We start from the raw sequence: 27,176 nt of genomic DNA on the forward strand, positions 1-27,176 counted from the left end.
GTAGACAACTGACTACTTTTATTCCACATTTTAGCAAAATCAGAGCTTGTAATATAGAGTTACATGAGCTTATGTGCCCCCCCCTGCATGTTTTGAGTTTAGGGGGTGTGACAAAATATCTATCAATTTAACCACTTTTGCAGTAAAACATTTTTTTTTACAACCATCCATTTAAAAAATGGGAGACGCTAAAGATGTGAAAAAACATGGTTGTCTTTTGTTCAACCTCAAGTAGGGGTATATCAAATACTAAAGCCCTTTTTAAGGATTGGCCACTCACTAGCCTAGTGCCAGTGTGAGTGTGACTGTATTTGTCAGTGTGTTACATCAGCCAGTACTAGATGTAATCCATGCATAAATTAATAAAGGGCATGTCAACGGAAACTTTTCTTTGGTAATACAAATAAGAGTTTATCAAAGAACTGACCCACTGAAATTAAATTATTTTATTTTATCTTTATTTCACAAATTAGACAGGTACATCATTCTGTTGATTTCAAGAACCGTCATCGGGCACAGCTAACTGTTGATTGGCTGCATTAGTCAGGTGTAAGTTGGCGGTGTGACGTGATTGGCAGCATCGTGTCATAAGGTGGTCGGTTTTTTCTTCCCTCAGCAGGAAGTGAAGCCCTTCCAGTAGAAGTTCTTGCAGCCAGCTTTGCGCTCGCGGGGGGGCAGGTTGTTGGGGTTGCCCACTGAGCGCTCCAGCTCCACACGCAGGTCCTCTTTGGCTCCCGCTGGGGACACCTCACTTTCCTGGGCCTCAGGCCAGGACAGTTGGGATAGAATGTCCTCCACCGCTCGCTTACTCCACTCCTACATGCAGGAAAGACACACATACTTTGGGAGAATATAAACACACACATATACACATCGGCACAAGCCAATATCAACAACAGTAAACACAAACCTACACGTCATACACTCACACACAAGCAATCTCGTGTGTGTGCACAAACACACACAGACACACACAAATGTAATCACCTCCACATTAAGGCAGTCAGTGTTAGTTTTCATGTCTCATTATGGCCCCGATTCCGACCTCAGTTAAGCGCTGGTTTTTATGCACTTTTCTCTATGTGCGTATTCTGACCTTGAATTTAAGCATGAGAATAGCATGATATTCACCTGCTATTCATTCGGAGTGGAGATCTAAGAAAAGAAGGTGTGGTGGAGGTGTATCTACAGATAAGGAAACCATGAATAAGGTTGAGCATCTAGTTACTTTTTTCAGATAGAAATAACAGTATTCTCCATGCACTATAATTTATAAATGGATAAGAACTATTGATAAGAGCTAGGTAAATGAGTAATCTGTCTGGAAAAGGGAATTGTACATACACATAGCAATTGTTTAAGATGATTGTTCCTTAAGATCCCTGGGGACGAATGTGAAACCAGCCATATGGAAGCAAAGTTAAAATCATAACATGACTTGGCCCCTTTTCCACAGTGAAATAGGCTTTAAATAGTTTTGTGATTATTCAAAATTGTAATTGTTTGCCCTTACAATTTGCATGAATGAAATTGGGGCACCCAAGCTATTGGCTTCTGTAGGGCTGAACCTGCCAAGTTTATGTATGCGCTTTAGATTGTTTTAATTATAGCCATTGCCCAGGCTTTTCTCAGATTTATTTTACAATTTGTATCATGTTAAATATTAGCTGCTATTGGGAGCCACCATCAGTAATACCCACATACATTTATAACTGTCACTTTAGCGTTAGTTTTTCTTCAATTTGTAGCTTACATTTTGTATCATTCCATTCCGTTTACTTTTCTTTCCTCTGTTATGGCCATGTAAGTTGTTCCTGAGGGTTGCAAGCATTAGTGGATCATATTAGGCTAACGTTGTGCAATAATTTGAGACATGCAGCTTATTTGAATCATTATGGAACTCAGACCACATGTAGCAGGTTAAACCTGGAGCCTGGCGCACATTTAACGACGACTGGACCGTTGTCATACAGTTCCATGATTCGTGAGAATTAGGGTAGATTTATATAACTATTGTTCAACCCCTATTGTATGCTTTTTTCCACCTTCCAATATTTCATAAATTTAAATATGACAACTTTCAGGATGAATCAAACCACTGTATTTTTTATTAATCTACATATTTTGTGCGTAAAGGCTCTACAAATCATTTCTTCTACAATTTAAAAAAAAAATAATGATTTTGACATACTTTCCTAACCCTAAAGAGTATTTTTTTTATCTACCAGTTGGTGCTGAAACTGAGACGAAGATGCATAGATTCTAAACCCGTTCTATCAATGTATTCTATTGAGTCTGTCAACAAAATTATCATTAAAGGTACACCGTATTTAAGGGATGGCTGAAGATAAATATACTAAACATTTGTTGGCCAGCAAGTGGGGGGGGGGTGTTCAGCGGTTGAATTACATTTATTCAGGCTTATATTCCTAAATCGGAATCAGCCCTATCTGCACAGAGAACGAAAGCGTTGCTGTAGCACACTCTGATCCAGCCAACTGATTGACTAGAAAATGGAGGGGTGGATGGGGACAGAGATAGGAGGAGAAAGATTTGTTTTCCATCAACAGATAATTAAGAACAGATAACTGTTGTGTGTACAAAAACACACAACAGCATACAAACAGTTCCAGTGACTTTTTCATGTTCGGTAGAAAACATTTGGTTTGTAAAATGAGAAGCTTTCTAAATGAGGTGCTGCAATATGCACTGTCTGGGTGAGCTGTCAATGACCTTAACTAGTGAGTCATTAGTATGAGAAAGTGGCACTCAGACAGACGTGATTGTCAATCATAGGAGGAAATGATGGAAATCTCCTTCTTGAGAAATATTGGTGTCTATTGGATGTATCGGTGTCTATCGGTGTCTACCCCTATTACGTGTAACAACTGCATTTTCACAGTGTCTTCTATGCAGATGGATGTGTATATGACACAGAATTAATTAAGAGACACAAACTAACTCCCTACTGGGCACACGACACAATTTCAACTTGGATAATTGGGTAATTGAGACGGTGATCAATGAGATTACAACCTATATTCACTCACTCAAAGCCCAAAATGTGTTGAATTTCCAATGCATTAACACTATGGTTGAAAGAGCAGTTATAGACTCTTAGGTGACAACTAAACCAAAAGCCAGACATTGTTTTTCCATTTGAATTTGGAAAATGGAAAAACTATGTCTGGCTTTTGGTTTAGTTGTCACCTAAGAGTCTAACTGCTCTTTCAACCATTTAAAAGCGCAGCAAAGTTCAAATGGGAATACAATGTCAGAAATGTTGTTTATTTATACATCAGATGAATGTATCACTGTGCTTCATCTAATACCAGAACCAAATTACCTGGATTGCAGTTGAGATTACATTAAAAGTACATGGTGCAAGTAAGTGATCAATGCCGTTCTAGATTCTGCGCAGAATATTATAGCAATTTTTGGAGCAAAATCTCCACAGACCTGCGAAGACCTATGCATGCTATCTTGAACATGCATGCTTTATATGATTACATAGATATTTATAGCTACAGTAACCTCTAAATGTGGCCATGGATGTTTTACTCATGTTAAGGTTAAATGTTACATTAGTTTGTAAGATAGGCTTAACTTTAGGCTATTCACTGTATTATAAATGTAATACTGAATTGTGTTTGATTGACAATGCAACAAAATACAATTTAAAGGAGATCTGAGCCACTGGTTTAATCAAATTCTTCAAATTGGAGACGTAAATTCAACATATAATTTGTTAACTTGTCGACAAGTTAATAGGCTGTCTATTGTATTTCAAAAGTGATATTGAATTGTGTTTGGTTGTCAACACAACCAAATATCAACATTTGAAGGAGATGCATATTCTGCTTGGATAGTTCCACCGGTGCCACTGACTTAGTATGGCTTTCATTCCAGTTTGTCTACAAATTAATAATTGATATGTTGGATTCACATCTCCATCTCAACCAAAAATCTAACTTAAAGAATATGAGTAAATCAAATCAAACTTTAAATGCACTTTAAATAACATTTCATTTGATATAGTCCTATTATTTAATATTGATGTGCATGGCACAAATGAAACTATGCAAGCAGAAGATACCTCTCCTTCAAATGTTGATATTTGGTTGTTTTGGCAACCAAACAAATCAATATCACTAAATAGCATTACATTTGAAATCAACCAGAGCTTGAACCCCTAGGCCTATTGTATTGTCTATTTTAAGTTGAATTCTACGTCGAATTGAAACAATAACTGTTGATTACTTTTCAAATGCTATATAAGCCTAACTAGCATTATTAATGATATGAGTGATAAAGTATGGTCACATTTCATTTGCTCTGTTAAACCTACCCTTTGGAATGTCTTCGATAGCAACAGTGAATCTATTTCGTTTTTATGTAGAGATCTTTCAACAAACATTCTCACGATAGCACATTGGTAATTGTATGACAAATATCATCACTAAGCAGGGCTGGGCTTGGTTAAAACCCTGGATGGGAGACCAAAAGATAGCTGTAGATAAATACATTCTCCAGGAGGAAATGTTGCCCAACCTGTTTTTTTTTCTTCTGATAGTGGATATAATGTTGATGTTGTTTTAAAGGTACAAATTCAACATATTTTATACAAGGTGTGTCTATGTTGAAATTTGGTTACCATGATGACATAATCCTGTGGTTGAAATATCACCCTCAAAACAACAGTTTGCGTTGACTTTTTTTAAATCCAATGTATTTTCCCATGTAGATTCCACATCACAAGACATTGACAAATTACATTGAAACAAAGTTGATTCACCCAGTTTATGCCTAGTGGGTCCTACTAGAGAGTGTGTTGACTCTGTCTACCAACAATGACCTTAAACAAACCGTTCCAAATCATGTCTTCAACACAAGAATGAGAGAAAATACTTATGGGATGGGAGTTCTGTATACAATAACGGTATATAACTAAAACAGCACTTCTACTGTATATAAATATCAGACCCCGTTCATACTTTCATATTTTGGCATGACAACTGAAGTTATTACTTGTAGTCCAGGAGTAATCAAATCTGAGCCTGGAGGTCCTGAGTACTGCTGGTTTTCTGTTCAACCTGATAATTAATTGCACCCACCTTGTGTCCCAGGTCTAAATCAGTCCTTGTTTAGAGAGAAATAATGAAAATCAACAGTGGAACTGATTTGAGGTCCAGATTTGAATTTGCCAGCAGTAGTCACTGCTGTTACTATTGTTGCCAGATTAAAGAGGTACCCCAGACCTGTCAGCTGTAGTGAGTCTATGCCCTAGTATGTGTATAGTATGTGTCTGAGTATGTCATAACCTGAGCACAGACTGTTTAATCGAATTCCATTGTGGGTAGGTGTGTAAGTCTGTTCCACTGTGAAGCAAAGGGCAGTGTATGTTAGTCAGTGTGGACTATGCTGTACCTGTTTTACTAATGACACATTCTCATGTTCTCATAGTGTCATTAGTGGTGTTCCTGAATAGTTGTGTGAGTTGTACCCTACAGTACACATTTTTTTGTGTCATGACACAAGCAGTGCATGCTATCTGCGTGAACATGCCATTGGCTTCTCACCTCACCTCACTTGAATAGTGTAATCCTGTGATCGCAATAACGTAACTGTCCTGTTTATTCCTGTATGGACCTCCTCCTTCTTCTAAGCCCTCTTTGTTTGGTATGTGTGTGCCACAGGAGGCTGCTGAGGGGAGTGAATGGAATGGTATCAAACACATGGAAACAATGTGTTTGTTACCGTTCCATTAATGCCATTGCAGACATTACTATGAGCCCGTTCTCCCCAATTAAGGTGCCACCAGCCGCCCGTGGTGTGTGCCAGTGCCGTAGGCTGCTTACCTGTGTGGCAATGCCAGCGGCACGAGCCCTCTGAAGGAGTCTGCGGCTGCGGAGGTCCAGGTCGGGCTGCGAGGCAGCTCCTTGGCTGCAAATGGCCAGGGCCAAACCCAGCAGGGCCAGGGCACAGTGGATTCGGCAGACCTTCATCTCCAACAGAGCTGGGTTTTGTTTGCAGGGATGAGACGCGGTGAGACGAGCTGAGCTGGACCGGGCTATGCTGGATCTGGATCAGTCGGTATGGAGCAGGCCTGGTTCTGTTGATGGGGGTTCTGTGGGGCTCTTATAAAGAGCTCGCCCTCTCAGCTCATCACTCTGCTTCCTGGGTTGAGTGACAAGTGGCCTGTCAGGGCGTGGGGGGGCTGCCCGGCGATGATGGAATGCAGTGTTGTAAACCACTTAGAAACACTGGCTGCTTTCTTTTCATCACAAAGGCAGCTCCTCTGAAACGTATTGATTTAATATGGAGGTGCGACAATAAAACAGTTAGCCAATATGGATTTAGCACACACGGCTAATCTTAGTCAAATACAACCAAAAAATGTCTGCTTCATAAAAGCCTTTATAAACAGGAAACAGGAGTCATCACTTAAGTTTAAAATATTGAACTTAAGTGATGACATCACGGAAGACTGCCAAACAAAAGATTCCTCTAACAGATTTTTGGTGGGTTAATTACCAACACATATTGCCATTGTGGGATCAGTGGGATCAACTGATTAGGCTTTGTTTACATACAATATCAACATTATTATTTAGTTTGCAATGGTTAACACAGTTTCCAAGAATTAGGAGGTAAAAATTGTATAAACCATACCGTTGCACTTGCATACAATATTGTGGATATGTATTTTGTTGAAGTGTGATTTACATATTTGTAAAAGCCTATTCTGAAAGGAATAATAGACTGAGTGCTGTCTGTCTGATATCCCTCAGACAGCATTACATGGAATGTCTTGGAATAAAACCAAATGTTTGATATCACAGACTCAATCTAATAAATTGGATACATATTTTTCTATAAGAGTTATTTCAGTTTATGCTGAAATATCTGCTTATTTGCACAAAAGGCTGCATCATACTGTAGATCTTACTACTGTGTTACATTTTACTGTAGCTCTTCACTGCTCCCCTGTGGCCATGGATTACAGACATAAACAACAATAAGCTTTGCCGGATGTTGTCAATGCAATTTGAACCCTCATCCCCAGGCTTAATTGCAGCTGGTGGACGACATTAATGCAATTTTGATCAGGATAAAAACACAATAGTATACTTCTTCATAAAAACTATTTGAATGTCAACAATATAAACTAGCAGGGAAAAATTAACACTCATTTGTTACAATTAAATATTGTCATGCCTACTTACATTTCTCTAACTGTGTTACAACTACACTATTGCGCTTGGAAATTACAGATTAACTGTACAACTGTATGATTAATGGTATAGCAGAGCTTGAGGCTTGTTAAAAGGACATGTAAATTACATTTATGGGTTGCAGCATTTCAATGGCACAGCACATTTGCATTGGACGCACATGCACGCACACACACACACACACAATCGCACTGTGGCGGAATAATCAGAATTAGTTATGTAACATAGGTAACATAGATAATTAAGATGTCTTATCTGCATAATATGCTTATATGATATGCTTGTTATTAGAATGTATCCTTTTGGACTCTGATGTTGGCAGTTGCACTTCCTCCCTCAGCTGGGGCTCAGTCACCTGGTACCCAGAGAGGGGAGAAGTCAGGCTTGTCTTTCACATGTCGCTGGTGCTATGCAGAAATAATTTCCACCACAGCACGCAAGCATGCACATAAACACACAGACAGGTGTGATGAACCCAGACAGATTCCATTCTGAACTGTTTCAGTTCATTAGAACCATTGAGGGAAAAACATTGGGCATGCAATGCTTCAGACCCTTATTTGTTTAATACATGTGGCTTCTGCTTGCAATACAGAATAACAAGAGCGACCTTTGAGTTAATTTCCATGGGCAGTTATACATGGCAGTTTAAGTTATCATACCCCTATGCTTCTGGCTGAGATAATTTAAGATGATACAGTAGATGTTATACACAGTAGTATGGCAGAAAGTTAAGTAATTCCTTTACCTTTGCGTTAATTTAGCACCTCCTGGAACAGAAAACCATTCAACTCAAGGCTGACAACATTCACCACACAGAAATGAGCATCGGAACACAATGTTAATGAAGTACATAGGTTATACAAAAAAGTGCAACATTATCCACTAATTCATTAAGACAACACTTTTCTGGGTATTTCTCTGAATAGCTTTTGTTTGTGTCAAGTACAGTACAATATTTTGTTTGAAAAGCAAGGAAGCACTTGGTACACTATGTCAGTTAAAAGGCTGGAGGCAAGGCACAACAATGAAAAGCTATAAGGAAACCAAGGTGATATTATTGTACAGATAAAAGGGAAACGTATAGCCTACTCACTTTGGTATTAAATGTGATCAACACAGTGGCCATGGTTCCATTGGAAAGAATACATAGAAAGAGTCAAAATTGAAGTTTATGCAACACGCCAATGGACAGTGAAATTATGATAACTGTATCTCTCCATATAAATACTACACTTTTTAAACGGCCAAGTTGAGAGCATGTTAACAAATTCTTAATCATATTATTCAATATCTCCCTGACAAAGTGATTATTACAACATAATTGCTCTATGTCCATTGTGGGTATACAGCAGTATTCAACCAACTACAGTGTTTAGAAATGTAAGATAAAGTTACTAAGACCTTCTAATGAAATCAGATCTAGTGATATGAGCGACACGTTTCATCGCTAAATGCTTTTTTGGTAATATTTTACTTAAGTCGGTATAATGCATTATGACTTGTTATAAGCATGTATTGGCTCTCAATCTTTTATACAGATAAATCTGTTCAATCTTTCTTTGTGACTCAAAAATATTGTTAATAACTCAGGATCACTGAGATGCTACTAAGATATTGTTAGAGTATCATATATTTTTATGACATGGCATTATACTCGCTGGCTTTAAGTGAAATGATAATGCTTTTCCCTCAAAACTCAATTTCTGATATCAAAACTGATCCTAGTTCAGCTGTCTGGCCTTAACGGCTGATCTGTAACTGACTGATCATCTTCTTCCATCCCCCTAATGGTTAAGATTAGCTTTGGGGGTAAGGTACCAATCTTCTACCAGATTGCTAGCATACTCAGAGCACCCAAGGGACAACATAACATTCAACAAACAAACAGGCCATCAGGTAACTGGCCAGACAGTTAAAGTGGAATTCCACCACTTTTTAAACTTGTATTCATTATTTACAACACCATTATTACTTTTTACTGTTGATGACATCATCATGTGGCACTTTCTTAGGACCTTTTCTTCTTATCTTTTTACTACAGACCGTAAAACGTGTCGTTTGCACATATGGTATGGTGCTGGAGATAATGAGGTTTAAAAGTGGTGGAATTCAATCTTAACTTTTCATTCAAATGTGTATCCAGTAATGAGAAAAAGTTGTTTCTGCCCAGGCAAAATGTGTTCAGTCAGCATGCTGTAGGTAATGGAGCAGTAGTAGCAGTAAGAAGAAGGAGAGGCTATGCACACTGCAAAACATCTCTGGATTCAGAGGGAAATTCATATTTTATTTGACTAAATGTGAAAGAGTGAAAGGTGCAACAGATGAACACTCTTTTTAAAAGCATGTTTCACTTTTGCACCATGAATGTTGCCTTATTTTAGATCTGGGTTTTTGGTGTGTGCATATTTTACTTTTGCACAATACATTTAGTATTATTTTTGACTTTTGTGTGAAGACAGCATTCCTCCTTCTTGTTACATAGCATCCAACAAGAGCCATCAGGCAGTCAGGAACTTTGTCAGGCAGTTAACTTTCCATTCAAATGTATCAAAAAGACTGGGGCCTAGATTCAATCAGTTCAGCGTTAACCCACAATATTCAACAACTGCATAGCATATCATTTGTTTTGTTTAGGGAGGTGTCGGTGGTGTAATTGCATCGGAGCTGTCAAATCCACAAGCTGCTCCCAGCTTTATACAACAAGTCGCATTAGTAAAAATCCCATGCCATTACAAGTTCAAACAGTGGAATGTGTGAATCCAGACCTTGATTAGGCTGATATAAATCCTTATTATTTTGTTTAATGATTTGAGTGTCATTATTTATATACAGCCAGGTATATATTTAGTATTTGGACAGTGACATATTTTGCATCATTTTGGCTCTGTACGCCACCTCAATGGATTTGAAGGGAAACAATCAAGATGTGCTTTAAGTGTAGGCTTTCATCTTTAGTTTAAGGGTTTTGTCAAAATTATTGTATGAACCTTGTAGGAATTACAACTATTTTTATACATAGCCCCCCAATTTTAGGGGCTCAAAAGTAATTGGACAAACAATCATAAATGAAATTGTGAGTTTTAATACTTGGTTGCAAATCCTTTGCAGTCAATGACTGCCTAAGTCTGGAACCCATAGACATCACCAGATGCTGTGTTTCTTCCGTGGTGATGCTCTGCCAGGCCTTTACCCCAGTTCCTGCTTGTTCTTGGGGCGTTTTGCCTTCAGCAAGTGACATGCATACTCAGTTGGATTCAGGTCAGGTGATTGACTTGGCCATTGCAGAACATTCCACTTCTTTGACTTAAAAAAGTATTGGGTTGCTTTTGCAGTATGCTTCGGGTCATTGTCCATCTACACTGTGAAGCGCCGTCCAATGAGTTTTGAAGCATTTTGCTGAATCTGAGCAGATAATATAGCCCTAAACACTTAAGAATTCATCCTGCTATTTTTGTTTAATCAGACCTGAGGACATTTCTCCAAAAAGTACGATCTTTGTCCCCATGTGCAATTGCAAACCGTAGTCTGGCTTTTTATGGCGGTTTTGGAGCAGTGGCTTCTTCCTTGCTGAGCGGCCTTTCAGTTTATGTCGATATAGAACTCGTTTTACTGTGGATAAAGATACCTTTGTACTTGTTTCCTCCAGAATCTCCACAAGGTCCTTTGCTGTTGTTCTGGGATTAATTTGCACTTTTCGCACCAAAGTATGTTCATCTCTAGGAGACAGAACGCGTCTCCTTCCTGAGCGCTATGACGGCTGCGTGGTCCCATGGTGTTTATACTTGTGTACTATTGTCTGTACTGATGAACGTGGTACCTTCAGGCATTTGGAAATTGCTCCCAAGGATGAACCAGACTTGTGGAGGTCTACAATTCTTTTTCTGAGGTCTTGGCTGATTTCTTTTGATTTTCCCATGATGTCAAGCAAAGAGGCACTGAGTTTGAAGGTAGGCCTTGAAATACATCCACAGGTACACCTCCAATTGACTCAAATTATGTCAATTAGCCTATCAGAAGCTTCTAAAGCCATGACATAATTTTCTGGAATTTTCCAAGCTATTTAAAGGCACAGTCAACTTAGTGTATGTAAACTTCTGACCCACTGGAATTGTGATACAGTGAGTTATAAGTGAAATAACCTGTCTGTAAACAATTGTTGGAAAAATGACTTGTGTCATGCAGAAAGTAGATGTCCTAACCGACTTGCCAAAACTATAGTTTGTTAACAAGGAATTTGGAGTGGTTGAAAAACAAGTTTTAATGACTCCAACCTAAGTGCATGTAAACTTCCAACTTCAACTATATATATATATATATATATAAACTCTGTTACACTCACCCCTTCTAAACTCGCTAGAAAGAGAGTGACCCCAGCTGTCGACCTAAGCCCAACTGTGCATCTGGGTCACGCCACCACTGCTACGGACATCACACTGCTTGATTAGCGAAAACCACTTCCTCCTGATTTGTCTCACACAGAGGCTCAAACCCAGGACCTCTGCTTTGCTAACACACGTGACAACGTATTAACTTTTGGAGCTATCAAAAATATTAATTTGATAGTACCATCGGCTCCAACGCAGTTACACCTCCGTCATCGCATGATTATGCTAAGCAGTTGTCGGATATCACGGCTTAATGCTGAACTGACTGAATCTAGCTCTGGATCACACTGACCATCTACCATAAAACAGTCCAGTGGTTTAACAATACAAACAAAATACAGACAAACCGTTAAACTGAGAACAAAACGTCAGATTGAGCAGAGGCATCTCAATAGTATTTCCTAGTTTCCTTGTGCGCTCTCCTTCTGTCCTTCCCTTGCTGAAAACATCAAAGTGAGGCGAGGACAGGACTGGAGGGGAGGAAACATGGAAACGAGGATCAGCACTTGTAAGAATTGAGACATCCTTTGGTCTCCCAGGAAGCACCATGATTGAAATGCAAGAATTAATCAGTCTCTTTGTCGCCCTACAGTGGCTGATAGTGGGAGGTGCATCTCCAGTTCATTCCCCATCAGTTCTTTAGCACTTAGGGTCGCTGCCACTGCTTCATACAGACCTGACAACGACTGACTATACTACCCGGGCAGTCTCCCTTCACTGTCTGAGGCCTGGGTTTACTGCAGGAGGAAGAAGTGTGAGCATACGTCAGACCACATTACAGCAATGCATTGATGAGTACTCTGCTGCGATGTTGCTGATGTATGCAGAAAGTCACTTATATAATTATTGAACTAACTGAGACATGGTTTTCAAATTAATATGAACGTCTGCATACGGCACTCACTAGAGTACTCGATAAAGTGAAAACTTTGGGTAAATTTGCACTGTATAATGAATGACTATGCTTGTTGTACCTGAACATGTTTTCGGGGTCCAGGGAGGCCAGCCAGTAGCTGTAGGAGTCAGTGTAGTAGTTGCATGTCCCTCGCCCATGGCACTCAATGAAGGGAATCTTCCGGAACTCTTCTAGGCAGGAGCCCGGAGAGGCCAGGGGCTGGCCAGAGCCCTCCGCTCCAGCCCCTGTTTGCTGTGAACACACATGACATATATTACATGATATCATATGATATAGGACAGAATGTCATCTTCAGCACTAGAGCTCTATTACCTGCAAACCAAGGCTCTGAAAATCATTGTGGACATAAGCCACCCTATAGACATTTGTGGATAACATTTGCAGAGACAGTAGTCTAAGAAAGGAGGATCTTGCAGCGTCCATGAAGAATGGAAGATGGACATTGGTCTTCTGCTGTGCCCAGCCCCTCTGACACACACACACACACATTTGGGGCTCGATTCAATCTATATCTCTGAAGCGTTACGGATTGCGCGATCTAAATTTAAAGGTGATTTCCAATTGAGCCCGACATATGCAGCATTTACTGTGAATGCAGTCTCCGCTAGTGTGGGAACATTGCCTTTACATTTTAATCATGCTGTAAATCCGAACTTCAGCACTACGGATTGAATCCAGCCCTTGGTTGAAGAAGGTGGAGTAGTAGCGCTCACTGAGCAGTTTAGGGGTTAAGTGTCTTGCTCACGGGTACAACGGCAGGTGATGGCATCTAGGACACTGATGGCAGCAACCCCCCGGCCCACTCTCAAACAGACTTTTCCCTATCAGACATGGGATTCAAACCAGCAACCTTCCGGTTGCTGGCCCACTTCTCTAACCTCTCTATTGCTATGGCATTGCGTCACCATAAGCAAGTAAGCATAGTTTTCAGTTACTAATTAACTGCAATTATACTATGGTCTAGATTTCTTCCTGGCCTTGAGGTTTTGCTGATCAGGTAAAAAGTATGTTATGGTAAGAATGTACTTGCATTCCATTCAGCTACTGAATTAACCCATCCATACAAGTGTTCCTCTTTCTCAGACTGTAGTTCCTACCATGACAAAAGAGTAGCCAGCCCAGAGAGAGAGCCAGCCTCGTGGACAAACAGGGATCTGGTTGGTCTGACTGTGAACAGCGATGATGTTTGCTTTGGTCTCACACACTGCACACCTGAAAGAGAGGGAGAGACCACAAGGTTATCATAGAGTGCAAATACGCTATGATTGATTGATTGATTTTATTTTCCAGTTTAAAAAAATACATACTGTATACACAGTACATACATCGGTTCATAAACAGACATCACATTGACTCTGAAGAGCATGCTTGGGCCAGCATAATTGTCAATGACATTTAAATCAACTCAGTTTTGCAAAATTCCGTTAACTTTAAAAAAATTCCCAGGTTTTCAAAAAATCCTGGTTGGAAGATTCCGGACCATTCCAACTAGGATTTCTGGATATTGGAAAAAGTTAACAGAATTTTGCAACCCTAATTCAATACATCCCTTCAGGGGCATTTTACCCAGCAGAGTTGGGATTTCCCATATTTACTTATGGAGTGACAATCAAGTTCCTCCCTGTGTTATGTCTAGGACAATCTGTTCAAACCAGTGTAAACTAGAGCAGCACCTGCTGACATAGCTCTCCAGTGAACCACCAGAGATGAGGGCCATGTCGCTTGGCATGGCCTCATCCGTGGACAGCCAGTAGGAGTAGTCGTTACGGGAGGCGTAGCGGCACGTGCTGTCCGTGTTGCAGAATAAGAAGGGCATAGTAGAGAAACGAGGCAGACAGCTTCCCAGTGTACCTGGACAGTGGGCAAACCAGAGAAATAGAATCATTGTATTTCTATTGGGCAGACAGCAGCATATCCTGGAGACGGAACCGTTGTGTGAATGCGTGCATGTGTATGTATATGTGCATCCATGCATGGATGCGCATGCACATGTGTGTGTGTACTCATACCCAGATCCTGGCCATGACCTCTGTTGTTGCCATTGATGAAGAGGAGGGAGTATCCGGAGTAGATGAAGGTGCTGCCCCCTGGGCACTGGGGCACATTCTGCCTCTGGCTGTGACGGGTGAATAGGAAGCCGTCCTCTATTGGCCCGGCAAAGTAAGGACCTGGAGAGCCCCGGGGGCCTTTGGCTCCTGGAGTCCCCTGCTCACCTTGGATACCTGAGGAAACAATCCGATGGACTTAGTTTCTTTTCACAGACACTGTTTAACACTTTTGGGCACTCTGCAATTGAGACATTCAGGGATAATAAGTAAGATTCCATATATGGATGAGGAGCCTCTGGTATACAGAGCCTTCGGAAAGTATTCAGACCCCTTAACTTTTTCCACATTTTCGAGATGTTTCTACAACTTGATTGGAGTCCACCTGTGGTAAATTCAATTGATTGGACCTGTATATAAGGTCCCACAATTCAGAGTGCATGTCAGTGGTCGAAAGAATTGTCTGTAGAGCTCCGATACAAGATTGTGTCTAGGCACAGATCTGGGGAAGAGTACCAAAACATTTCTGCAGCATTGAAGGTCCCCAAGAACACAGTGTCCTCCATCATTCTTAAATTGAAAAAGTTTGGAACCACCAAGACTCTTCGTAGAGCTGGTTGCCCGGCCAAACTGAGCAATCGGGAGAGAAGGGCCTTGGTCAAGGAGGTGACCAAGAACTTGGTCACTCTGACAGAGCTCTAGAGTTCCTCTGTGGAGATGGAAGAACAACCAGCTCTGCAGCACTCTACGAATTAGGCCTTTATGGTAGAGTGCCAAGACGGAAGCCACTCCTCAGTAAAAGGCACATGACATCCCACTTGGAGTTTGCCAAAAGGCACCTAAAGACTCTCAGACCATGAGAATCATGATTCTCTGGTCTGATGAAACCAAGATTGAACTCTTTGGCCTAAATGCCAAGTGTCACATCTGGAGGAAACCTGGCACCATCCCTACAGTGAAGCATGGTGGTGGCAGCATCATGCTATGGGGATGTTTCTCAGCGGCAGGGACTGGGAGACAAGTCAGAATTGAGGAAAAGATGGACGGAGCAAAGTGCAGAGAGATTCTTGATGAAAACGTGCTCCAGAGCGCTCAGGACCTCAGACTAGGACAAAGGTTCACCTTCAACAGGACAACAACCCTAAGCACACAGCCAAGACAACGCAGCAGTGGGTTCAGGGCAAGTTTCTGAATGTTCTTGACTGGCCCAGCCAGAGCACGGACTTGAACCTGATCGAACATCTCTGGAGAGTCCTGAAAATAGTTGTGCAGCGACGCTCCCCATCGAACTTGGCAGAGCTTGAGAGGATCTGCTGAGAAGAAACTTCCCAAATACAGGTGTGCCAAGTTTGTAGCGTCATACCAAAGAAGACTTGATGCTGGAATCGCTGCTAAAGGTGCTTCAACAGAGTACTGAGTAAAGGGTCACTGTTTTGCGAAAAAGGTCTATAGTAGGTCTCAACAGCACCCTCTATGGTAGCACCATGGTGTAGCCAGAAGACACCTATTTTCCGTCTCCCTCTGGGTACATTGACTTCACAATACAAAACCTAGGAGGCTCAGGGTTCTCACCCCCTTCCATAGACTTACACAGTAATCAGAGCTCTTGCAGCATCAACCGACATGTTGTCCATCCAATCAAAGGATCAGAGAATCTAGTACTGAGAGAATAAGCTACAGCTAGATAGCACTGCAGGGCATATGTGGTGAGTAGTTGACTCAAATAGAGAGAATAGTTTAGAACAAATGAATTTCTTAAAAAATGAAGAAGAAGCAGCAGAGAGTGAGAGAGAGACTGTCAAATAGTCACCAATAGCTGGCCTCCGCCCAGTACCCAGCCCTGAACTGAGTCACTGTTACTAGCCGCCAGGTAATCTACCCTGCACCTTAGAGACCCTATGTATATAGTCATTGAACTCTGGTCACTTTAATAAGGTTTAAATACTGTTTTACCCATTTCATATGTATATACTGTTCTAGTCAAGGCTCATTCTATATAACTACTGTTTGTCATACTTTTTCTATTCATATACTGTTCATATTGTCTACACACACCATCATATACATATACTGTATATTTATCGTTCTGATATTTATTAATTCCTTTATTTATTTGGGGATTTGTGCGTATTGTTAGGGATTACTGCACGTTGAAGATTGAAATAACATCTGCAAAATATGTGTATGCGTAAAATGTTTTCATTTCATTATTCTTAGTTGAACTTTTACTTACTTAGCAAACTAAAGCAGCTAATTTAGCCTACTCAACCACTTTGTCTAAAACAGAGAGGAATGCTATTTATGTTAGCTAACACCGCAACATCCAACACCGCAACTCTTTCAAGGTAAGTTTTCGGTTTTATTAATGTATTGCCAAATACAGAATTTGTTCTTAACTGACTTGCCTAGTTAAATAAAGGTTAAATATATATATATTTTAAATGCCACCAGGGCCCGCCTGTGTAACTGCCTAACTGCTTGCAGTATGCTGTACTGCGTGATTGTACACATGGATTGGATTGTGGGTTTACTAACGTGTTAGTTTTAGTAGCTATGTTGACTATGACGTTAATATTGTAAAAAGCACCCTAAGGAAAAGAAAAGCTAAAAAAGTGTGTTTTAACCTGTTAGGGACAGACGTTCCGCTAGCGGAACGCCTCACCAATATCCAATGGTAGAGCGTGGCACGAAATACAAATACCTCAAAAATGCTATAACTTCAATTTCTCAAACATATTACTATTTTACACCATTTTAAAGACAAGACTCTCCTTAATCTAACCACATTGTCCGATTTCAACAAGGCTTTACAGTGAAAGCAAAACATTAGATTATGTCAGGAGAGTACCCTGCCAAAAATAATCACACAGCCATTTTCAAAGCAAGCATATATGTCACAAAAACCAAAGCCACAGCTAAATGCAGCACTAACCTTTGATGATCTTCATCAGATGACACTCCTAGGACATTATGTTATACAATACATGCATGTTTTGTTCAATCAAGTTCATATTTATATCAAAAACCAGCTTTTTACATTAGCATGTGATGTTCAGAACTAGCATACCCACCGAAAACTTCCGGTGAATTTACTAAATTACTCACGATAAACGTTGACAAAAAACATAACAATTATTTTAAGAATTATAGATACAGAACTCCTTTATGCAATCGCAGTGTCAGATTTTAAAATAGTTTTTTGGCGAAAGCACATTTTGCAATATTCTGAGTACATAGCCCAGCCATCATGGCTAGCTAATTTGACACCCACCAAGTTTAGCCCTCACCAAACTCAGATTTACTATAAGAAAAATTGGATTACCTTTGCTGTTCTTCGTCAGAATGCACTCCCAGGACTTCTACTTCAACAATAAATGTTGTTTTGGTTCCAAATAATCCATAGTTATATTCAAATACCTCCATTTTGTTCGTGCGTTCAAGTCACTATCCGAAGGGAGCGCTTTTCGTGACAAAAGATTTCTAAATATTCCATTACCGTACTTCGAAGCATGTCAAACGCTGTTTAAAATCAATTTTTATGCTATTTTTCTCGTAAAATAGCGATAATATTCCAACCGGGCGACGTTGTATTCATTCAAAGGCTGAAAGAAAAAAATTGAGTCGTCTTGTGGACGCGCATCTCCAATCTTCTCAGGTTTTGGCCTGCCATATGAGTTCTGTTATACTCACAGACACCATTCAAACAGTTTTAGAAACTTTAGAGTGTTTTCTATCCAAATCTACTAATTATATGCATATTCTAGTTTCTGGGCAGTAGTAATAACCAGATTAAATCGGGTACGTTTTTTATCCGGCCGTGAAAATACTGCCCCCTATCCCAATAAGATCTTTTAAATATGTTCACAGTTTTGGCCTCTCTCTCTCTGTATGTAATGAGGCGGTTGCAAAGCACCTAAACTTTAGCCCAGTGGGCTTACACAGACCAACCCTGGATGATCACATTTGAAAGGCTTTATGAATGAGTAGAATATATGTTTGTTTTGATGGAGGAATTGCCTGAGAAAAGGTACAAGAGGAACTCTTAGTAGGTAGTCCATTAAGCCCACCTTGTGGTCCAGGGAACCCTCTGTCTCCCTTGGCTGCCTGGAATCCAGGCAGTCCTACTGGCCCATCTAGGCCCAAGACACCTTTTGGACCTGGGAGTCCTGCAGGGGACAATAACACATGGCTTCAGTGATGAACTGGACATAATACTGATGAGTGAATCCTTGATACACTTTAGTTTGAGGCCTATGAGGATCTGTAGGGAGTCATCTACCTATGTAGTGGTTAGTGAATGTCACACTCATTAGGCATGATCACAGATGGCTGAAAACGTCAAATCTGCATGATTATTTTTTTAAATGTCAAAATTACTCAAGCATTTCATAGATAATGTTCAGTACATTCAGCAAGTATTCAGAACCCTTGACTTTTTCCACATTTGTTACATTACAGCCTTATTCTAAAATGTATTGAATAGTTTTTTCCCCTCAATCTACACAGAATACCCTAGAATGACAAAGCAAAAACAGGTTCTTAGACATGTTTGCACATTTATATAAAAAAATAAAAAAACGGAAATATCACATTTACATAAGAATGCAGACCCTTTACTAACAGTGGGGCAAAAAAGTATTTAGTCAGCCAGCAATTGTGCAAGTTGTCCCACTTAAAAAGATGAGAGAGGCCTGTAATCATCATAGGTACACTTCAACTATGACGGACAAAATTTGAAATAAAAATCCAGAAAATCACATTGTAGGATTTTTTATGAATTTATTTGCAAATTATGGTGGAAAATAAGTATTTGGTGAATAACAAAAGTTTATCTCAATACTTTGTTATATACCCTTTGTTGGCAATGACACAGGTCAAACGTTTTCTGTAAGTCTTCACAAGGTTTTCACACACTGTTGCTGGTATTTTGGCCCATTCCTCCATGCAGATCTCCTCTAGAGCAGTGATGTTTTGGGGTTGTCGCTGGACAACACGGACTTTCAACTCCCTCCAAAGATTTTCTATGGGGTTGAGATCTGGAGACTGGCTAGGCCACTCCAGGACCTTGAAATGCTTCTTACGAAGCCACTCCTTCGTTGCCCGGGCGGTGTGTTTGGGATCATTGTCATGCTGAAAGACCCAGCCACGTTTCATCTTCAATGCCCTTGCTGATGGTAGGCTTTATTACTTTGGTCCCAGCTCTCTGCAGGTCATTCACTAGGTCCCCCCGTGTGGTTCTGGGATTTTTGCTCACCGATCTTGTGATCATTTTGACCCCACGGGGTGAGATCTTGCGTGGAGCCCCAGATCGAGGGAGATTATGAGTGGTCTTGTATGTCTTCCATTTCCTAATAATTGCTCCCATAGTTGATTTCTTCAAACCAAGCTGCTTACCTATTGTAGATTCAGTCTTCTCAGCCTGGTGCAGGTCTACAATTTTGTTTCTGGTGTCCTTTGACAGCTCTTTGGTCTTGGCCATAGTGGAGTTTGGAGTGTGACTGTTTGAGGTTGTGGACAGGTGTCTTTTATACTGATAACAAGTTCAAACAGGTGCCATTAATACAGGTAACGAGTGGAGGACAGAGGAGCCTCTTAAAGTTGAAGTTACAGGTCTGTGAGAGCCAGAAATCTTGCTTGTTTGTAGGTGGCCAAATACTTATATTCACCATAATTTGCAAATAAATTCAGTAAAAATCCTACAATGTGATTTTCTGGATTTTTTTCTTCTAATTTTGTCTGTCATAGTTGAAGTGTACCTATGATGAAAATTACAGGCCTCTCTCATCTTTTTAAGTGGGAGAACTTGCACAATTGGTGGCTGACTAAATACTTTTTTGCCCCACTGTAGTTCTTTGTTGAAGCACCTTTGGCAACGGTTATAGCCTTCTTGGATATGAAGCTACAAGTTTGGCACACCTGTATTTGGTGAGTACTCCCATTCTACTCAGCAGATCCTCTCAAACTCTATCAGGTTGGATGGGGAGCATCGCCGCACAGCTATTTTCAGGTCTCTCCAGAGATGTTTGATCGGGTTCAAGTCCGGGCACTGGCTGGGCCACTCAAGGACATTCAGAGACTTGCCCCGAAGCCACTGCTGCGTTAGGATCTTGGCTGTGTGCTTAGGGTCGTTGTCCTGTTGGAAGGTGAACCTTAGCCCAATTTGAGGTCCTGAGCGCTCTGGAGCAGGTTTTCATCAAGGATCTCTGTGTATTTTGCTCCATTCATCTTTACCTTGATCCTGACTAGTCTCCTAGTCCCTGAAAAACATACCCACAGCATGACGTGGCCACCACCATGCTTCACCGTAGGGATGGTGCCAGATTTCCTCCAGACGTGACACTTGGCATTCAGGCCAAATAGTTCAATCTTGGTTTCATCAGACCAAAGAATCTTGTTTCTCATCGTCTGAGAGTCCTTTAGGTGCCTTTTGGCAAAATCCAAGTGGGATGTCATGTGCCTTTTACTGAGGAGTGGCTTCTTTCTGGCCTCTCTACCATAAAGACCTGATTGGTGGAGTGCTGCAGAGATGGGATGACCTTTCAACAGGACAACCATCTCCACAGAGGAACTCTGGCGATCCATTGGGTTTTTGGTCACCTTTGTGACCAAGGCCCTTCTCCCCCGATTGCTCAGTTTGGCCGGGTGATTCCAAACTTATTCCATTTAAGAATGATGGAGGCCACTGTGTTCTTCAGGACCTTCAATGCTGCAGACATTTTTTGGTACCCTTCCATAGATCTGTGCCTGGACAAAATCCTGTCTCGGAGCTCTACGGACAATTCCTTTGACCTTGTGGCTTGGTTTTTGCTCTGACATGCACTGTCATGTGTGGGACCTTATACAGATAGGTGTGTGCCTTGTCAAATCATGTCCAATCAATTTAATTTACCACAGGTGGACTCCAATTAAGTTGTAGAAACATCTCAAGGATGATCAATGGAAACAGGATGCACCTGAGCTCAATTTGGAGTCTCATAGCAAAGGGTCTGAATTCTTATGTAAATAAGGTATCTCTAGTTTTTTTAGACAAAAATGTCTAAAAACCAGCTTTCACTTTGTCATTATGGGATATTGTGTGTAGATTGATGAGTCTGGTTAGACTGTAAACTCTCCTTCCAGACTTACATTAAGCATCTCCAATCCAAAATTAAATCTAGAATCGGCTTCCTATATCGCAACAAAGCATCCTTCACTCATGCTGCCAAACATACCCTCGTAAAACTGACCATCCTACCGATCCTCGACTTCGGTGATGTCATCTATAAAATAGCCTCCAACACTCTACTCAACAAACTGGATGCAGTCTATCACTGTGCCATCCGTTTTGTCACCAAAGCCCCATACACTACCCACCATTGCGACCTGTACGTTCTCGTTGGTTGGCCCTCACTTCATACTCGTCGCCAAACCCACTGGCTACAGGTTATCTACAAGTCTTTGCTATGTAAAGCCTCGCCTTATCTCAGCTCACTGGTCACCATAGCAGCACCCACTCGTAGCACGCGCTCCAGCAGGTATATCTCACTGGTCACCCCCAAAGCCAATTCCTCCTTTGGTCGTCTTTCCTTCCAGTTCCCTGCTGCCAATGACTGGAACGAACTGCAAAAACCTCTGAAGCTGGAGACTCATATCTCCCTCACTAGCTTTAAGCACCAGCTGTCAGAGCAGCTCACAGATCACTGCACCTGTGAATAGCCCATCTATCTACCTACCTCATCCCCATACTGTATTTATCTTGCTCCTTTGCACCCCAGTATCTCTACTTGCACATTCATCTTCTGCACATCTACCATTCCAGTGTTTGATTGCTATATTGTAATTACTTTGCCACCATGGCCTATTTATTGCCTTAACTTACCTCATTTGCACTCACTGTATATAGACCTTTTGTTTTCTTTTGTTCTACTGTATTATTGACTGTATGTTTTGTTTATTCCATGTGTAACTCTGTATTGTTGTATGTGTCGAATTGCTATGCTTTATCTTGGCCAGGTCACAGTTGCAAATGAGAACTTGTTCTCAACTAGCCTACCTGGTTAAATAAAGGTGAAATAAAAAATGAGGAAATTGTTTTATTTAATCAATTTTAGAATGAGGCTGTAACGTAACAAAATATGGAAAAAGTAAAGGGGTCTGAATATATTTCGAATGCACTGTACATCGTACTCCGCACATCAGACATCTCAAAGAAACCCACACACACAGCCACGCATGCACACAAACCCACACCAGCTCACACCCACAATCCATTCATGTACCTGGTGGTCCGTTGCGTCCCTGAGCTCCTGTGGGTCCAGGCTCTCCTCTGCCCCCCAGGTCACCCGGCAGCCCCTGTTCTCCAGGGATCAGTTTCACCATGGTGTGAACATCATTCCCCTTAGGCCCTGCAAAACAGCACCATCAAACCTCAGGATAACCACTGAGTGTAACTGCACTCTCAGGAAAAAAGGTGCTATCTAGAACATAAAAGGGTTATTAGGCTGTCCCCATAGAAGAATCCTTTGAAGAACCCTTTTTGGTTCGAGGAAAAACACTTTTGAAGAACCCTTTTTCGGTTCCAGGTAGAACCCTATTGGTTCCATGTAGAACACTTTCCCCATAGGGTTCTACATGGAACCCAATAGGGTTCTACCTGGAACCGAAAAAGGGTTCTTCAAAGGAATCTTCTATGGGGACAGCCGAATAACCCTTTTAAGTTCTAGATAGCACCTTTTTTCCTAAGAGTGCAGTTACACTATCTAGAACCTAAAAGGGTTCTTCGGCTGTCCCCATAGAAGAATCCTAGGCTGTCTCATCGTTGTCGGTGATCAGGCCTACCACCGTTGTGTCATCAGCAAACATAATGATGCTGTTGGAGTCAGGCTTGGCCATGCAGTTGTGGGTGAACAGGAGGGAACTAAGCACACACCCCTGAGGTGCCCCCGTGTTGAGGATCAGCATGGCAGATGTGTTGTTGCCTAACCTTACCACCTTGGGGCGGCCCGTTAGGAAGTCTATGATCCAGTTGCAGAGGGAGGAGTTTTGTTCCAGGGTCCGTAACTTAATGTTGAGCTTTGTGGGCAATATGGTGTTGAACGCTGAGCTGTAGTCAATGAACAGCATTCTCACATAGGTGTTCCTTTTGTACAGCTGGGAAAGGGCAGTGTGAAGCGCGATTGAGATCTTGATCATCTGTGGATCTGTTGGGGCGGTATGCAAATTGAAGTGGGTATGGGGTTTCCGGGATGATGGTGTTGCCTTTTAAAGCACTTCATGGCTAACAACGGGAGTTACAGGGGGGTAGTCATTTAGGCAGGTAACCTTCGCTTTCTTGGGCATAGGGACTATGGTGGTCTGCTTGACACATGTAGGTATTACAGACACTGACAGGGAGAGGTTGAAAATGTCAGTGAAGACACTTGCCAGTTGGTCAGCGCATGCTCGGAATACATTTCCTGGTAATCCGCCTGGCCCCGCTTAAAGGTCTTGCTCACATCGGCTACGGAGAGCGTGATCACATAGTTATCCGGAACAGCTGGTGCTCTCATGCATGCTTCAGTGTTGCTTGCCTCGAAGCGAGCATAAAAGGCTGGTAGGTTCGTGTCACTGGGCAGCTCATGGCTGGGGTTCCCTTTGTAGTCCTTAATAGTTTGCAAGCCCTGCCACATCCAATGAGCGTCAGAGCCGATGTAGTAGGATTCAATCTTAGTCCTGTATTGATGCTTTGCCTGTTTGAGGGTTCATCTGAGGGGATAGCGGGATTTCTTATAAGCGTCCGGAATAGTGTCCCGCTCCTTGAAAGCGACAGCTCTAGCCTTTACCTCGGTGCGGATGTTTCCTGTAATCCATGGCTTCTGGTTGGGATATGTACGTATGGCCACTGTGGTGACGACGATATCAATGCACTTATTGATGAAGCCGGTGACTGAGGTGGTGTATTCCTCAATGCCAATGAACATATTCCAGTCTGTGCTAGGAAAACAGTCTTGTTGCGTAGCATCCGCGTCATCTGACCACATCCATATTGACTGAGTCACTGGTGCTTCCTGCTTTAGTTTTTGCTTGTAAGCAGCAATCAGGAGGATAGAATTATGGTCAGATTTTCCAAATGGAGGACGAGGGAGAGCTTTGTATGCTTCTCTATGTGTGGAGTAAAGGTGGTCTAGAGTTTATTTTCCTCTGGTTGCACATGTGACATGCTGGTTGAAATGAAGTAAAACGGTTTTAAGTTTGCCTGCATTAAAGTCCCTGGCCACTAGGAGAGACCCTTCTGTATGAGCATTTTCTTGTTTGCTTATGACGTTATACAGCTCGTTGAGTTTGGTCTTAGTGCCAGCGTCGGTTTTGGTGGTATACAGACAACTACGAAAAATTTGGATGAAAATTGGTAGATAGTGTGGTTCAGAGGCTTATCATGAGGTACTCTATCTCAGGTGAGGAAATACCTCGAGACTACCTTAATATTAGACATGGTGCACCAGCTGTTATTGACAAATAGACACACACCCCCACCCCTAGTCTTACTGGACGTAGCTGTTCTGTCCTGCCGATGCACGGAAAACTCAGCCAACTGTATATTATTCGCGTCGTTGTTCAGCCACGACTCGGTGAAACATAAGAAATTACAGTTTTCATTGTCCCGTTGGTAAGATCGTCTCGAACTGTCACGTCCTGACCAGCAGAGGGAGTAATTGTATTAGTATTTGGTCAGGACGTGGCAGAATGTCACAAAAAATGTCCTACTCGTCACGGAAAATGTCGTACTGGAGAGAAGAGGACCAAGGCGCAGCGGGAATGTGAATACTCATGGTTTTAATTTAAAAAAAGGAGTAAAGTATTCACTGGTAAAACAATAAAGGTGACAACAGCAACAGTTTTACAGGCTCTACAAACACAGTGCAAAAACAACTACCCACAACCCCAAAGAAAAACACACACACCTATATAGGACTTCCAATCAAAGGCAACTCAACACACCTGCCTTCAATTGGAAGTCCCAATCACCAACAAACATACACACACACAAAACTGCCACGTCCTGACCCCAAAACTAATACAATAGCTCCATCTGCTGCTGGTCAGGACGTGACAGTACCCCCCCCCCAAGGTGCAGACCCCAGAATGCACCTACCAACAGAAAACACCCCCAAAAAATCCACAACAAAACCCATTAAACAATAACCCCTAAACAATAAGGGAGGGAAGGGAGGGTGGCTGCCGTCAACGACGGCACTGTGCTACACCCTCCCTCCCCAACCCACCTATCCTGGAGGTGGCTCAGGTGCAGGACCTTGTTCCACCCTCGGCGTCGCCCACTTCGGTGGCGCCGATAGCTGCGCCGGGCAGACGGGCCACTCGGGCTGGGCCGGAGGACAGTCGGGCCACTCGGGCTGGGCCGGAGAACAGTCGGGCCACTCGGGCTGGGCCGGAGGACAGTCGGGCCACTCGGGCTGGGCCGGAGGACAGTCGGGCCACTCGGTCTGGGCCGGAGGACAGTCGGGCCACTCGGGCTGGGCCGGAGGACAGTCGGGCCACTCGGGCTGGGCCGGAGGGCAGTCGGGCCACTCGGGCGGCTCCGGGCAGTCGGGCCACTCGGGCGGCTCCGGGAGTCGGGCCACTCGGGCGGCTCCGGGCAGTCGGGCCACTCGGGCGGCTCCGGGCAGTCGGGCCACTCGGGCGGCTCCGGGCAGTCGGGCCACTCGGGCGGCTCCGGGCAGTCGGGCCACTCGGGCGGCTCCGGGCAGTCGGGCCACTCGGGCGGCTCCGGGCAGTCGGGCCACTCGGGCGGCTCCGGGCAGTCGGGCCACTCGGGCGGCTCCGGGCAGTCGGGCCACTCGGGCGGCTCCGGGCAGTCGGGCCACTCTGGCGGCTCCGGGCAGACGGGCCACTCTGGCATCTCCGGGCAGACGGGCCACTCTGGCGGCTCCTGACTGGCGGGCGGCTCTGGCAGCTCCTGACTGGCGGGCGGCTCTGGCGACTTACGACTGGCGGGCGGCTCTGGCGACTTACGACTGGCGGGCAGCTCTGGCGACTTACGACTGGCGGGCAGCTCTGGCGACTCTTGACTGGCGGGCAGCTCTGGCGACTCTTGACTGGCGGGCAGCTCTGGCGACTCTTGACTGGCGGGCAGCTCTGGCGACTCTTGACTGGCGGGCAGCTCTGGCGACTCTTGACTGGCGGGCAGCTCTGGCGACTTACGACTGGCGGGCAGCTCTGGCGACTCACGACTGGCGGGCAGCTCTGGCGACTCACGACTGGCGGGCAGCTCTGGCGACTTACGACTGGCGGGCAGCTCTGGCGACTTACGACTGGCGGGCAGCTCTGGCGACTTACGACTGGCGGGCAGCTCTGGCGACTTACGACTGGCGGGCAGCTCTGGCGACTTCACGACTGGCGGGCAGCTCTGGCGACTTACGACTGGCGGGCAGCTCTGGCGACTTACGACTGGCGGGCAGCTCTGGCGACTTACGACTGGCGGGCAGCTCTGGCGACTTACGACTGGCGGGCAGCTCTGGCGACTTACGACTGGCGGGCAGCTCTGGCGACTTACGACTGGCGGGCAGCTCTGGCGACTTACGACTGGCGGGCAGCTCTGGCGACTCTTGACTGGCGG

General features: G+C 43.0%; 2 protein-coding genes across 2 annotated transcripts in view; both read right to left on the minus strand.

Annotated features, from left to right (window-relative positions):
- Positions 1–441: 441 nt before the first annotated feature.
- On the minus strand, positions 442–10,827 carry LOC106612354 (somatostatin-2). The gene is made up of 2 exons (XM_014213413.2): positions 5,859–10,827; positions 442–816 (listed from the first exon to the last, which is right to left on the minus strand). Exons 1-2 carry the CDS (start codon positions 6,003–6,005, stop codon positions 613–615), a joined length of 351 nt encoding a protein of 116 aa, XP_014068888.1. The 5' UTR covers positions 6,006–10,827; the 3' UTR covers positions 442–612.
- Positions 10,828–11,380: 553 nt separating this feature from the next.
- The window catches only part of LOC106612355 (collagen alpha-5(IV) chain), a 143,974-nt gene continuing 128,178 nt past the window's right edge, over positions 11,381–27,176 (minus strand). The window contains exons 46-52 of the mRNA XM_014213415.2: positions 22,843–22,968; positions 18,652–18,750; positions 14,549–14,761; positions 14,213–14,390; positions 13,637–13,751; positions 12,598–12,770; positions 11,381–12,360 (exon numbers count right to left, since the gene is read on the minus strand). Coding sequence (XP_014068890.1) covers positions 12,270–12,360; positions 12,598–12,770; positions 13,637–13,751; positions 14,213–14,390; positions 14,549–14,761; positions 18,652–18,750; positions 22,843–22,968 — 995 coding nt within the window. The 3' untranslated portion in view covers positions 11,381–12,269. The remainder of the gene's footprint in view (positions 12,361–12,597; positions 12,771–13,636; positions 13,752–14,212; positions 14,391–14,548; positions 14,762–18,651; positions 18,751–22,842; positions 22,969–27,176) is intronic.

The sequence above is a fragment of the Salmo salar genome, chromosome ssa09, assembly GCF_905237065.1.
Source record: "Salmo salar chromosome ssa09, Ssal_v3.1, whole genome shotgun sequence".
NCBI lineage: Eukaryota > Metazoa > Chordata > Actinopteri > Salmoniformes > Salmonidae > Salmo > Salmo salar.

What these genes read in the sequence shown, in the direction of transcription:
- LOC106612354 (XM_014213413.2), bottom strand. Translation starts at nt 6,005, where the DNA reads ATGAAGGTCTGCCGAATCCACTGTGCCCTGGCCCTGCTGGGTTTGGCC. An exon ending in CCGCTGGCATTGCCACACAG is followed by an intron (nt 817 to 5,858) that starts GTAAGCAGCCTA and finishes TCCTGCATGTAG; the next exon opens with GAGTGGAGTAAGCGAGCGGT.